Source organism: Oxyura jamaicensis, chromosome 2 (genome assembly GCF_011077185.1).
Source record: "Oxyura jamaicensis isolate SHBP4307 breed ruddy duck chromosome 2, BPBGC_Ojam_1.0, whole genome shotgun sequence".
Taxonomy (NCBI): domain Eukaryota; kingdom Metazoa; phylum Chordata; class Aves; order Anseriformes; family Anatidae; genus Oxyura; species Oxyura jamaicensis.
This window is the reverse complement of record NC_048894.1, coordinates 111,593,113-111,607,632: the sequence shown is the minus strand read 5'-3', so window position 1 is coordinate 111,607,632 and position 14,520 is coordinate 111,593,113. Positions and strand designations below refer to the sequence as shown.

At 42.7% G+C, this 14,520-nt stretch overlaps 1 protein-coding gene across 2 annotated transcripts; it reads left to right on the top strand.

Annotated features, from left to right (window-relative positions):
• The first annotated feature begins 3,454 nt into the window (after positions 1-3,454).
• On the top strand, positions 3,455-13,610 carry AQP4 (aquaporin 4). 2 transcript variants are annotated; one of them, XM_035317003.1, is made up of 5 exons: positions 3,455-3,566; positions 7,622-8,036; positions 8,965-9,129; positions 9,497-9,577; positions 11,749-13,610. In XM_035317003.1, exons 2-5 carry the CDS (start codon positions 7,656-7,658, stop codon positions 12,025-12,027), a joined length of 906 nt encoding a protein of 301 aa, XP_035172894.1. In that variant the 5' UTR covers positions 3,455-3,566; positions 7,622-7,655; the 3' UTR covers positions 12,028-13,610. The 2 variants fall into 2 exon arrangements, with proteins under 2 accessions (XP_035172894.1, XP_035172893.1); XM_035317002.1 differs by lacking the exon at positions 3,455-3,566 and adding an exon at positions 3,583-3,742.
• The last annotated feature ends 910 nt before the right edge of the window (positions 13,611-14,520 follow it).

Genomic DNA, 14,520 nt, shown 5'->3' with positions numbered 1-14,520 from the left:
AGTAAAACTAAACCCTCTGGAGCTTGGCCAGCAGCAATGTCAAATCTCTTGACTGATTTCCCAGTGAATTCTTGCTCTAAATGTCAGGAGAACATAGCCCTGCAGCCAGATCTGGACCAGACTGATACCAAGGCGTGACAAAATGAATGACCTAAGTAACAAGATTACACCGCAGGAAAATTAAAACTTCAGAAATGTGCAAAGATCACATTTCAGTAAGCAGTGCTTTATGTAAGATCCTTTTAGAAGACAAAGCTTAGCCCAAACTTATAAAACATAAAGTGGCAAGGGGATGGGGGGTTCATTAGTGGCAACAGAATTAAATGTTTAGTCCAGCAGTAAAGAAAGTCGGCATTTCTGCAAGTGTCAATCATTTCTGAAAGGCTTGCAGCATGCTTTCAAGCGCTCCTGTCAACAGGAGCCAGGGAAGGTCACAGGAATTTAGTCTCCTAGGAGCCTGTGCCACTGTGAAAATGGCAGCTAAGTCTCTCCATCACTTCAGGCACTTCTGGAAATCCTTCTCAAGGCTCTCCTGTGAATGGCAGCAAGCGTCCCTTTCGCTCTGGTTACCTGCTGCCTGCTCACAAGGCTGACAGGAACCTGAGCAGTCTGGAGATCTCTGATCTTCCTTCAGCTGCAGCTGAGATTGGCCTGGGGGCTCAAAACACATTGGAAAGAGCAAGAAAACCCAAAGAAAGAGGGTGGTAAGAGAGAGAGCACGTTCGGGTAAGCTTCACTCCTTTTGGAACTGGAAGCCTGAAGTTGTGCTGAGACGAGCTGAGCAAGCTGAGGAGCTCAATGACAGCAGGATAAGGCAGAGCAGTCCAGGTCCTCTGGGTACAAGTGAAACAGGACCATGGTCACTGAGAAAACACACAGTGCTTTGAAATTATGCCTTTTTACTGTTGTTCTGGATTTTCTTCTCTCTGTTTCAGCCAAAAAAACCCTTGAGGCAGATGTGATGGAGTTGCCCAGGATGGATATCCATGGGACTCACCAGAGAAGTGGAGGGACTCTTCCCAAACTGCAATTCAGTGAGGTGACAAAGTCTACTCCAGGGAGATTTTCTGCCTCTCTCCCTCATATTATTTTAGCTGGAATTATCTGTTTGCACATTCCTCTCCAACCTTGGCAGAGTGCCCTCTTCTCCACAACAGACCAATCCGAAATCCCAGATCCAGCACGCTTCAACTGTCTGGGAAGTCCTTGTTCAGGAGGTGGATGTGCCTTACATGTTGCAGAATCTTCTCACCTTGGCTTACTTTCCTAGGGAGATCTTTTATTCATGAAGCCCTAAAAATGACTATAGAAAGTTAGCTGTACTGTTCAGTGAAGGAGAAGCAGAGGCACTGTGAGTTTCTGCTGTGTATTTCCCCCCCTTAGACAGGGATTGAAAGTTAGCACAAATTTAAAAATTGTTGTGTATATTCATTTGTTATTTCCTTAATTGTGTTAAGCACAGCAGCAGGAGGAATGTTGGAATGTTTTACCCTTGGGCAGAGGTCCAAACCAAGTTGAGCCAGGTTTTAAAGAGATCAAAATAGATAGAGGAGGAAGAAAAAATAAATTAAAACTAAAAATAATAATAAAAAAATGATGTGGTCCCCCAAATCTCAAGAATGGCAAATATATCACACATTTATCCCTGGATGAATTGGGGGTGCTTTTCTCTCTTTTTCAGTGCCACCTCAAGGGATGTCTTCATTGCCCCTGTGTTTTCAACAGAACATAGTCTGTTTGTTTGATCAGGGCTGGCACAGTGCAGTTTGCTCCAGGTTTGTGCCCGAAGCATTGCCTTTCTCTGTTTATGTGGCCACAACCTTTGTCTAATTCTCCAGATCTATTGCAGTGAGAATGGTAGCAGTGACAGAACCTGTCAATGTTCTGGCTTCTCCATGTGGTAGGGATCTGCTCTGCGGATCACAAAGAGCAGATACGTGCTGTCCGCAAGAAAAGGAAAAGTAAGTATTTGTTTTGCTAAGTGAATTTTGTTTGTGAATCAACTAATGGACCATGAGAACCCAGTGTGCAAGGTGCAGAGGAACATCCTAACTGAAGTGCTTTCACTGTGGGCAGCATCTCCTGCAGCCTTGATGTGAAAACTTGTCTGTGAGCATATGAAGTATATGACAGGCTTAAGTGCCCATATGACACTACTAGGACTTGAAGTTTCTGGAATCACTGTAACAGGCTGTGAAAATGCCTGAGAAAGACTGAGAAACCAAAATGTACCAGAGGAAGGAGCTCTGAGGTGATGCCTGCATCACTTCTTGGCTGAGTGCAAGATGGAAGCAAATGAAGCAAAGCTTGAAAACAAGAAAGTCAAACATCCAGCCAGCTGTTTTCCTTTGTCATCAAATTGTGAATGCCTCTTGTTCCCCTTTATGACTCTGCTCTAAAGAAGGGATTTGCAGGCAAACGTGAGAGAAACACCTACATTTGTACTTTATGATCACCTGGTACGTACCATTAACTCTGATCGGTAAGTATTTAACACATGGGCATGACTTTATTGCTCGGTGTTCAAATTTGTTTAGGGTATCCTGAACTGATAGTGTTACACATTAGACTCATTTTTCACCCATGTAACTTGTTGCCTACGATCTCCTAACAGAAGTTAAGAGAGGATATCCATGGTTTTCCATGGTTTCCACATCCAAAGTAGTTCTTCAGCTCTTGCACTCTTTTCTAATGTGCAGAAAGATTTCCTGGCACAGCAGGCATAGCACAGGCCAGTTGCTTATCACATCAAGTTTTGATTCTTTCTCTGTTGCCGTATGGGTACATGGCAGTAGATGTAGTTTCTCTGTGCATGCTGTTTTAACCTGGCTTAACCCCTGAACAGCATGTCCTTTAAAACATTTTCTGTGTAACTTATGTACTGATTATTTTACTGTATTCAAAGGTCAAAGCCACCTGGAAAAAAAAAAAAAAAAAAAAAAAAAAAAAAAAAAGGAAAAAAATAAAAAAGAAAGAAAGAAAAGGGGATTTTATAGATACTTTGTTCCATATTCATGCCTGCCTTCTTCAAGTGTCAGGTTCTGTGCAGTCTCTAACAAAATAATCCTGCCTGGAAACTTGGGTAACTTTATTGATTGTCTGTTTTCTTATTACCTAAAGGGCTGTTTTTTCGTCAGATTGTTCTCATGCTATAGATGGATTGGGTTCCTCTCAAGGTGAGAACCACCTGAATTGCCTCACCAGCATCAGGGTCTAGTGTCAAGAGTTCTTTTCAGTGGCTCCCGTTGGCTTTCCACACGAGGCAAAACTTTGTTGAAAGCAGCAGATTAACCCCTCTGCCCCTCAGGGAGCCAGCAGCGTCCCGGTGAGGTACGAGGGGTGTTTCAGACACCTAGATCTCCCCACCTCAGAGCGCCTTGGACTCAATTCCCGTGAATCCAACGCGCAGCGGGAGAAGGAACCGCAAAATCTCCGACTCCGACCGATCTTCCCCAAACCGCGCAGCTCCCCCCTCCCCCGGGCTAATTAACTAATCCTATTCCCACGACCGCAAGCGCCCCCTCTCCACCTCGAGCCCCGTCCCGGCCGTCGGGGAGCAGCAGCAGGTAGGGAGGGGAGCGATTGGGAGCCGCGCCCCCCTCGGTCCCCCCCTGGTCCCCCTTGGTCCTCCCCCGGCCCCGGTCCCGGCCCTGGCCCCCGCCCCGAGCCCCGCGCCCCCCCCGGCCGGCGCCGCAGCTCCGCGCGGAGGCATGAGCGACCGGGCGGCCGCTGCGCGCCGCGGGTGAGTGCGCGGCCCTCCGCGGGGTGCGGAGGGGGAAAAATACAGGGGGGGTAGGGTTGGAGGGAGTGGGGAGGAGATAAAGCTTGAGAGGGGTTTGGGGAAAGTTTCGAGGGGGAAAAGGGGAGTCCCGGTGGGGATTCTCTGTGCTGCCAGGGTGGGGGGTAGGAGGGCGGAGGGGGGGTACTCATCATGGGGGGCTTGCAGGGAGCCCGACCCCGTTCCCTGGAGGTGATATCTTGCAGTCGCCCTTGGTGTTTGAGGCTGGAGGTGCCGGAGGGCTGCAAGCCGGTGCTGTTCTGCACCCTACAACTTTTATTCGCCGCGGTCGTGCGCTTACAACTCTCCCCTGCCGCTCCCTCGCCACAAGCGGGTGCCTGGTGTCCCGGCGGGACACGGCCGGCACAGGTCGGGGTAGCCCGCGGGTGCCCCCCAAAGAGCCGACGATGCCCCCCAAAAAGCCGCGGACGCCCCCCCAGAAAGCCACCGCTCGCACAGAGCTTGCACCCCAGGCAGGGTCGCTGCGAGCCCCCCCAGCTGCTGGTCCTGCTCCCCGCAACCATAGCAGTGAGGGGAGGAAGAATTTGGTAAATGCCGTTTGACATTTGTATGGAAGACAGTGTTACTGCTTACACTGCTACAGCTTCGGAGCCATAGTCGCACCGGCGATGTCCTGGATACCAGTGAGTCCTGTCCATACCCCAGGCTCCTTTGGCCCTGATGGCAACGTGAGCTGTGAAACCCACCCTGCACCCTGTCAGTCTCTGGTGTGTTCTAAACCAGATTTCAAGTGTATCCATACGAATTTAACATGTGATCAGAACACAAAAGTGTCATTCTGCTTTTCTATTTTGTATTTATGTAAGGCAACCATGAACAGCAACTACTCCAAAAATTGTTTTGCACCTTTGATGGCAAATCTTAGTGGCTGGAAAATCACGTTTCAGTTTTAGAGCTGGCAGCCATCACCATCTCATCTCAAGGCTTTAAATTAACTGTATGCAGAAAGAATAGTGGACGTTGGTGGCGGTGTTGATTTCCAAGTTGCATTTGGATTTAAGTGAAAACCTGGGCTCAGGGCTAAAACATGGTATTAAGCTTTTATTAACAGGTGTGCAGCTTGAAAGAAAAAAAAATTGCTGTGACAGCTGGGTGTTTTGCTGGGTGTTGAAATCATAGAAAAACAGACTGCTTCAGAAAAACATTTCTGCATTGAAGATAGGTGTTTAGATCATTAACTATCAAAGTGTGGCTGGCAGTATAGTTCTACCATTTTCATATTTTCCATGCAGTGTGCTATTTAAGAAAAATAGATTTCTTTGTGTTAATGAACAAGATATGTGCCTGAGTTATGCTTTTGACTTGCATCCAACGTTTTTGCATTTTCAGGGCTGTAAATAATATTGACTGAATTGATTGCACATGTTCTCACAGGGTCTAGCAGTATGACATGGGCCCTCCCTAAGTGGTAGCCTGGACAGACCCATCAGCAGGTCAGCAGAAGTTGTGATCTACTGGATCCTCCCTCTGTCACACACATCCATGCACCACTCACTCACTCTTACTGTGTTCTGGGACTCTCCTCAACTGGAAGGAAGCTAACTGCACAGTTTTAATACCCAATACAATCACTTTCTTCTTTCCACTCCTACAAGGTGAAGGGATGTAGCTAATTTGCACATCTCGTTATTCTCTGCATATGGAAAGAGATGGGTCAGACACTCTTGGACAACAAAGCCAGGGGTAACCATATTGCTGTCTGACATTCTCCAAAAACCTACAGTCCTTTCACTGTCTTCAGTGGTAGGAAATTTAATATAACACCAGGGCTTGAGCTTTGGTTAGCAAGACACCTACCTGTGCAACCTGCTCTAGGGAACCTGCTTTGGCAGGGTGTTGGACTCAGTGATCTCTTGAGGTCCCTTCCAACCCCTACAGTTCTGTGATTCTGTGAAAAGCAGGTGCAAGTGAAAGCTCAGGGAAACCCATTTTGCATCCTGACTTAGATGGATGTAAAGGGGTAGATGAGTGCCACTTTCCTTGTCTGTGCATCCATGTTTCTTTTCCATGGACACCAGAATGTGCCTCATCCCTATATGAAGTGTTCATCCAGGACAAGTCCTGGGACACTGACCTCTTTTCAGTGTAGATACAGCTCCCATGTCCTCCTCAGGCCACTGAATTAAGTTGTTAGTAAGGGAGTAGCAAGGCTGTCAAAAGTAAGCTCTTGACAGCCCTTAGGTCGCAGTGAGAATCCGAGCATCGTGCTCAAAAACAAGGATCCCCAAATAGCTGTGTGCTTTAGCACTGGGGGAGGTGGTGAATTTGGAGCCATTTTGAACAAAAAGCCTGACCTCGGTGGCTGGTCATTAACTGGTTGTTAATATGAGAACTTACAAGTCCCTCTCAAACTTCAGAGTCTGTCAGATGGCTTCACAAGCAGCCATTTGCAGGAAATAGTGTAATTCTTGTTCTCTTCTGAGAGTTTAGAGAACTGAGATAGAGTACAAATGACCTACCCAAAATACAGAGTAAATTAGCATAAGAAATGAGACAAGGAAACAAATTATTTTCTCCAGTCACAGGATTAAATTGCCTTTCCCTAACTCTCAGCAACTGTTAAGAAATTCATGGGGCATTCCTCTTGCAATAACTTGAAAAAGCTAGACATGCATTTTATGCTTCTTTCTGAAGTAAGTGGTATTAAATATGCATTGTAGCTCAGTTACCTTAGATAACTGAGCATAAATTCATCCATCTTCCATTTGAAATTCTGTTCCCAAATATAACAGCTGCATATTCTTCCTTTTGTTTTCTGAGTTTTGGGGTTTTGTTTTTGTTTTTGGAGGGGTTGGGTTTTTTGCTTTTGTTTTTAAAAGAAGAAGCTTGTTAGCATTCCTTAGAAACTCATTAAAATGCTTCCCTTTTGGCTTATTCTCCTAATTTATTAATACCACAAATAACTTTTCTTTGGTGACCCACTTTCATAGGTATCTGAGCATCTAGCAAAACTGTAACTCATCAGGAAGGCTGCACAGACTAACAAATAGCATTTCCAGACAGGGGAAAATCAAGACATTTCTTTCTTTACCACACACAGTAGCACACATCAAATGTACAGAAAACATATTTCTATTCTACTACTTAACTCTGCACCCTTAGCCCCTAAAAAGTACTTAATTGACTGCATGATTGACTTAAAATTCAAATTTTAAGATTGCATCTATTCTCCTGTCTGAATTCAAATTTTACCCTATGTCCATAGAGAAGAAACTGCTTTTTGCATAATTATAAATTGAAGCATTGGTTTCTGTGAGTGTTCAAACAAATAGACTTTCTCTTATAGCTCCCAAAGCAACCTTGTAACATTACACTGTTGTAAAAAAACTATTAGGTTTTGACAAAGGTACTACTTCTTACTGAAATATTGTACCTGCTTTGTGAAAAGTACAGATTTGCTTAGAAAAAGAGAATACCCACTGATTTAATGAGCATGATGCTTAACAGGCCACTGGAAGTGGTAGGGCTTTGCAGAATCTTAGTCAGGCAGAAGACAGCTAGTGTATAAGATTACACTTATTTTCATTCTCATTTATTTCAAAAAATATAGGGGGGTTCTTTGCGTGAACCAAAGCTATAGGGACAGACTTATCACAGGGGATGACTAATTACCCTGTGTATTACACCTGCAGATACTCAAACACTGGCAGTATTTTAAGGGCAGTCTGCTTTGACAGTGCACACATCCGTGGTTGTCCCAGTCCAAGGATACTCAGCCTTGAAACCTTCCCTCCAAAGTCTGCCAGATAGCAACCGTCTAACAGGAGAACATAGGAGAACATTACTGTTTGACTTCTGATGAAGACTTATTTTCCTTTTCAGTAAGTGTGGACGTCTGTGCAAGTGCGAGAGCATCATGGTAGCGTTTAAAGGCGTCTGGACTCAGCCCTTCTGGAAAGCTGTTTCAGCAGAATTTTTGGCCATGTTAATTTTCGTCCTCCTCAGCCTCGGTTCCACAATCAACTGGGGTGGATCGGAGAAGCCCCTGCCTGTAGACATGGTCCTTATCTCTCTCTGCTTTGGACTCAGCATCGCAACCATGGTTCAGTGTGTTGGGCACATCAGTGGTGGCCACATTAACCCTGCTGTGACCGTGGCAATGGTCTGCACAAGGAAGATCAGCCTCGCCAAGTCAGTCTTCTACATTCTCGCCCAGTGCCTGGGAGCCATCGTGGGGGCAGGAATCCTTTACCTCATCACACCACCAAGCGTGGTGGGAGGCCTGGGAGTCACTATGGTAATCACTTCTGCTCCAGCTCCTGGAGTAGACTAACTTAGAGTCTAAGAAAATATAATCAGTGTCACACAGAATAAAGAGAGCTGAAGTAGAGATTTTAGGAGCTGGTTGGTTTATTTACAACATCCAGACAGGGTTTAAAGCTCTCACCGGGATGGCTTTATGCAGTGCAATATCTATAGCTATTCTTTTTATAGAAGTTCTCTTTTCTAGAACTTCCCCAAATCTGATGACAGCAGGTAATGTTAATTTACATACAACATTTAAATAATATATGCATGAAATGCCATTTTCATATGGACTGGGGAGGGGAAATTAATTCTATGCCATTATGATGGGGATTGAAGAAACATCAATTTAAAATGACATACTTTTGAAATAGATTGTGGCTTAGATTTCAGCCTTGTTCTAAACTAATAAGAAATGCCATCAGTTAGCCCTGTTGCAGGACTTATTAAAAATGCACTTGAGCCGCACACTGCTTAATTTTTAATTGAAATTTAAATTAATTAAGTCAGGGCTAATTAATGAATTTATAATTGAATAGTAAATTACAGCGCTCCCAAGAAAAAAATGGTGAAGGGGAAGTGCAGCATTTGCAAATCCCTGTGTAAAAATAAACTACACTTCTGCAGTCTAACTTTGAAGTTCTTGTTGGATATTAGTGGCAAGCTGTCTGTTGTCAGTCCAGCTGTAATTTTCCGTGGCTCTCAATTTAAAAAAAAAAAAAAAAAAAAAAAATGGGAGAAGGGGGGAGAAGAAGGGTGGGAATCTGTACCTCCAAAAGTTCATTGTTGTCTTTCACTGTGTACTTTTTAGGAAGTCACCAAAAATATAATTCACTGAAATATAATCAATGCATGTGGTTGCTTTCTGATTTACAAAATCACTTTTTCTTCATCTCCGGTGTTTCTTTCTTTTCTTCCAGGTACATGGAGATCTTTCCGCTGGCCATGGACTCCTGGTGGAGTTGATAATTACATTCCAGCTGGTTTTTACTATTTTTGCCAGCTGTGATTCAAAACGAAATGATGTCACTGGTTCAGTAGCTTTAGCAATTGGATTTTCTGTTGCAATTGGACATTTATTTGCTGTAAGTTAATGGCTTCTCTTTAAAAAAATAGAGCCTTTGTCCCGTTATGTCTACTTCAGAAGTAAATGGAAGCTTCTGTAGACTTTATAGCTGCTATAGCTAAATAGCTGCTGTAGTCTTGATAGGTCCATACCAAAAAACTTTGGAAGTAGCAGGAGGGTCCTCTTGGGCTGCTGCATCAGAGATTTTCTGGATGTTCACATGATGGCTTTGTTAATTTTATTATAAGACTCTGGAGAGTGACAATACCTACTGTCAGGATTAGATGTCTTGCAAAACCAGAGTGTCCTGTAGTGCAAGGAATAAAAGAAATTGAATAACTACCTTTGAGACTCTAATAACAGGTAACATTTTGTCTTTACATTAGATTAATTACACCGGTGCCAGTATGAACCCTGCTCGATCATTTGGACCTGCTGTCATCATGGGGAAATGGGAAAACCAATGGGTAACTCTGCTTTCATGCTTCCTTCACCTTAGCAACAAACAGCTATCAGGATTTTTCATACGTCATCTACCGTTAGTTGTCTATCCTTGCACACACCATAGAGGCCATCCCTGAAGAAGACAGGTGCTGACCTGCCACATGCTTTGGTGTAATCTTGCTCCTCCCCTGGGGCTGTAGTGTGGTACACAGCACACTAGAATAGCATCTTGCTGTTCAGGGGTCATTTTGTGGAGGTAGTAGCTGTGGTGGAAAGGAAATCATACAAAAACTTCAAAACAAAACAAACAAAGAAAAAAAAAAAAAAACAATCCAGAGAGACGGTGAGAACTGAACTGCTAGAAAGAAAAAAAAATCCTCCGAGGCAGATTGCAACCCCCCCCCCCTCGACCCCCCCCAGTCATGCTGATGAGAAGTTATGGAAGTAATTCTGTTGGCTTCATGTCTCACCTGCTTCCACGGCAAATTGGGGCAGACATATACAACGAGAACAGGGACCCTCTGTGATCTGTTTCCAGGGAGAGAACCTGCCTAAACAAATGCCCACACAGAGAGAGATGAAGGGGTTGCAACCTGGTCTTTACAAACTAGACCAGATGTTACCTGCTTTGATTAGAAAGCATACCCTTAACTGGAAGTATTTGTGCAGGAAACAACTTGATAAACAGATTGTGAGTGACACAGTCATTTTTTATAGCATCCCACTACTAAACTTATCAAAAAACAATTAATGTTTTATAGGGAGAGATGGATTGCAGCTCAGCCTCCCCTAATTAAAGATAGGGAAAGCACTTCCAGGGATGTTTTCAGTACTAACTATAAGAGCTGCATATTACAGTGCATATAAGGATTTTCTTGATTTTAAAGTATGGAGCCCACATTGCTCCCACTGCATCTAACAACAGAGATAGCATTGTCTTCAGACCCTGAGGCTCCAGTTCTGCAAACACGATACCATGTGTAAGTTTGTTCCCAAGAGTTATCCTATTGAGGCAGAACTACCCAGTTATCAGTGAATGGCTTGTTCATATGAAAAACTGCAATAGTTTTTCGCAAGATTAATTATCTATACTCTGAGGGAGCCTGTAATTTACAACTAAAGCTGTAAACAATAAGAAAATGTACTATGTAGAAAGTTGTAGGAAAAGCTTAGCTGCTGTCCTGGTCATTTGAAAAGATGGTCTTACTCTCTCCTTCAGAGCGGTGACATTAGCATGTCATTAAGAGAAGTCAGGGGGCCTCTGCACCTACTAGTGTTACAGAATTGCTTCATGTTGTACTGAAATAGCTGCCCTACAAAGTTGTGCGTGTCATTTGCATTTGGTTATACAAATTAGATAATCAGATAGATGGCAGCCTGTTGGGTCCTGTAAAATCAGAAGTCTAATTTGGACTCTTGGAAATGTGAGTCTGAAATATTGAATCAGAACTGCTTGTATACATGCATTAGGATAGGTTTTGTTTCCTTACAAGTTGATCATCATCTTGGGTGAAAATGCAGAAAGAAGATGTTTTCTACATTGGTATTTATTTTGAGTGTCATCTGGCAAACAGCACAAATATATTATTTACAGGTGGAAAATATATTATCTACAGGTGGAAAATAAACAATGAAAATTTAAAGAAAGCTTCTTGGAAAGAGGTGGATCAATAAAAGATGACAAAACCACTTATCTCTGAGGCTACAGGCCTGGTTCTCAATCACCTTACTCTTGCTAGTTTAAAAGAAAAGCAGAAATACTAGGGAGTATTGCTGAAGTGGACAAAATACACGTGAGAGAAGAGAGACTGGGAGGAGGCAGAGAGGGAAAAATGTCTACATAGAACTAATGCCATTAACTGCCTAAAACCTGTTTCATACATCACTTCAGAGAAATCACTCCACTACTGAGCTCCTGGTCACCATCTGTGAAACTTAGTGTTCTTAACTAGAACCTAACACTTCTCTGCCTCATAATCTGGTATGTGGGCAGATTTCATCCCAGGCCATGAAATCCAGTGAACTATATGGCCGTACATTTCTGAAAAGCAGAGTTGTTTTAAATGATTGGGCTAGAGCACTTCACATAAAGTTTTCTGAGTGAAGTCTGTAGTGACATGATTTCCTCTGAGATCCTGGCTTCTTTCTTTGCTGTAGAGCTTAATGCCTATGTTTTTCCCACCTCTCTTTGTAGGTTTACTGGGTAGGACCAATAATAGGAGCAGTCCTTGCTGGTGCTCTTTATGAGTATGTCTATTGCCCAGATGTTGAACTCAAGCGCCGTTTTAAAGATGTCTTCAGTAAAGCTACCCAGCCATCCAAAGGGAAATACACAGAGGTGGATGATAGCAGGAGCCACGTAGAGACCGATGACCTGATCCTGAAGCCTGGCATCGTTCACGTGATTGATATCGACCGGGGTGAGGACAAGAAGGGAAGAGATCCGTCCAGCGAGGTGCTGTCTTCTGTATGACTAGCAAGGAGCACTGAAAGCAGAGAGCAGCCTGCTAGCATGTCCACAGATATCCTTCCACCTATTAAAGAAACAGATCTCCTCTAAACTGAGCATCTACCATTTCTTAAAAAGTATGGTGTGGGCAGCTGCATGGTAGTGGCATCACCTAACCATACATCTGCTCAGTTGGAATATTAAGCCTTTGCTCTAATTACGATTCCCCATGAATTATTCCAAATTAAGAGTTGTTCCTACTACTTTCATTCCCTTCTTTCTGGAACAACCTAAAAGTCAAAAAAAAAAAAAAAAAAAAAAAAAGGAGTTGAAAGAGTTGAAAGCATTCTCCTTTAATAAATCAGTCAATAATGAGATGAAGATAGAGATGTTTAACATTCAGATTGACAGTTAAGACATATCAGGAAATGCCTATAGACATGAAGACCTACTTATCAGATTGTTCTTCTGACACTTAATTGGCTGTTGTCAGCTCTCATTAGAACATCTTATCCATTAAGCTTTCTCTGCGAGGTTCAGGGAGAGCATCAGCAGTATTTAAGAGTTCTATCCAAAGTCAAGCAAAGAAGTATTGTTTCCACTTAGGTACATCACTATTGCCTTGCAAACTACCTCTGGAAAAAAAAAAAAAAAAAAAAAAAAAAAAAAAAGGTATTTTAATAGGTTTTGAAAAAAAATCTATCAACCCATCAAATTTCACTCATATGATTTCCTGTATAAATATATTACCTTCATCTCTTCCCAGGAGTAAATGTGCTGAAATTGAATGTTGAAGTCTACCGTAATAAGGCTGCAAAGCTTTTGACTGTACTTCATGCTCGCCCATGTTATTGTCTGTCTGGTGAAACATTCTCCTGGGGTTTGAGTATTGACCATTTAGTGGTAGCAGACTCTCAAGGTCATGCAAAGAATATAAAGGCTTTCCTGTTACTTAATAACTCAAATAAGAGATATCAGAAGAAAAGAAGGCATATCTGTTTTCAGTGCACTTGTTCAAATACAGATTTCTGTGCTAATTTATGTAAACTAAAGGTTTAAATTACTTACCTACTTTCTTACAAGATGGTTGGAGATCTGGGTTTTTTAATTTATTAGTAATGTAGAGGGTTTTTAACTTTTAACTGTATTGAAACACTGATTGGAAAATATATATTTTTTTTATAACAAATGATAAAAACATGACTGCTTTTGTTTTTCTGTTGTAGCTGATGCCTAACTAGTTGAACAAGATCCTTGCTTGTTCCACTGCTCATAGTCTTAATTAAACCTCCAGCACCTTCACCAGCTTCTTTATTTGTTGTTAGGAAAAGATGCAAGCACTTGCAGGTTTTTTTTTAGGGGAAAAGGGTCATGAAATATTTCCAGTAATCAGTCTTTCCCTCATAGATGTATTTTGATAGATATAATCACCCCAACAGGACATTTTATAAAGATTGTACTGACTTACTGCTTTTGCTACTGATCACTGGTTTTGAGTTTTACAATATGCAGCTGCCAAGCAGTCAGGAGCTTTACATTATTACTGTAATTGTATAGTTTTATTTTGAAATTGAAAAGCTACTCCTGCCTACTTAGCAATAAGAGGGGAAAAAAAGCATTAGTCCTGACAATGGGCTGTAATAGACTCTTTGGCTCTTTGACATACTCTACATGCAATTTTTATTACAGGGAATTAGATGATTCTAGTGAGATAATAAACCACTGCTAAACTCAAGTCTGTGCACTTTGATCCAAGGGCAATTCTACTGTCCCAGCTCACCAGCACTGTGTAGCCCCAGCATATCCTGCTGTACTGTTCTCCTAGTTTCACATTTTTTTTTGCCTTAAAAAATGTGTTAGAGGGTGGCACGAGCTCTCTGCATTGAGCATGAGATTTGTGACCCCTCCATGCATTGCAGTTGGGCCACAGACCTTCCTCTGCTCCCCCTGGACAGAGCACATGGCACACATGGGCACAGGTCAGGGCTTCCTTGGGTGACCCTGGAACAGCCCTGCTCTGTGCTCACGAGTCCTACCACCAGACATGTCTCCATCACATACCTGTGTGGAATCTGGTAAAACAGATGATATTTATCTGTGCCTGTGACACAACAAAAGCATCACGCTTCAAGGGCTTGAGTATAGTTAGGGAATTGCTTGGATGAGACAATGTCAGATCACAGATAAGACCCAAGCAGGAGCTGAGTAGCACTGGTAAGGAGCTAAGCCACAGCAAGGACTGAGTCTTCTGGGAAAGGGCAGGTGTTTAGACTCCTGTATGCTTCTCCTCAGATGGGTAAATATCATGCTAAAAAGATTCGATCAGCAAGATTAAAACTTGTGCGCTTTTGTGTGTGTGTGTGTGTAGGCATTTGTTCTTTCTTGTTTTGTTTTATTTTGTTTCATTTTGTTTTGTTTTGTTTAAATGCTGTGCTTGTTAAAGGGACACTGTGATTAAACCTTTTGCATGGCTTAAGCAGATAAAGTGAAGCGAGTAATACACACAGCACTGGTGGA

Coding starts and splice junctions, on each gene's coding strand:
- AQP4 (XM_035317002.1), top strand. CDS start 3,711: ATGAGCGACCGGGCGGCCGCTGCGCGCCGCGG. Junction 3,743..7,621: donor GCGGCCGCTGCGCGCCGCGG/GTGAGTGCGCGG, acceptor TTTCCTTTTCAG/TAAGTGTGGACGTCTGTGCA. Junction 8,037..8,964: donor GAGGCCTGGGAGTCACTATG/GTAATCACTTCT, acceptor CTTTTCTTCCAG/GTACATGGAGATCTTTCCGC.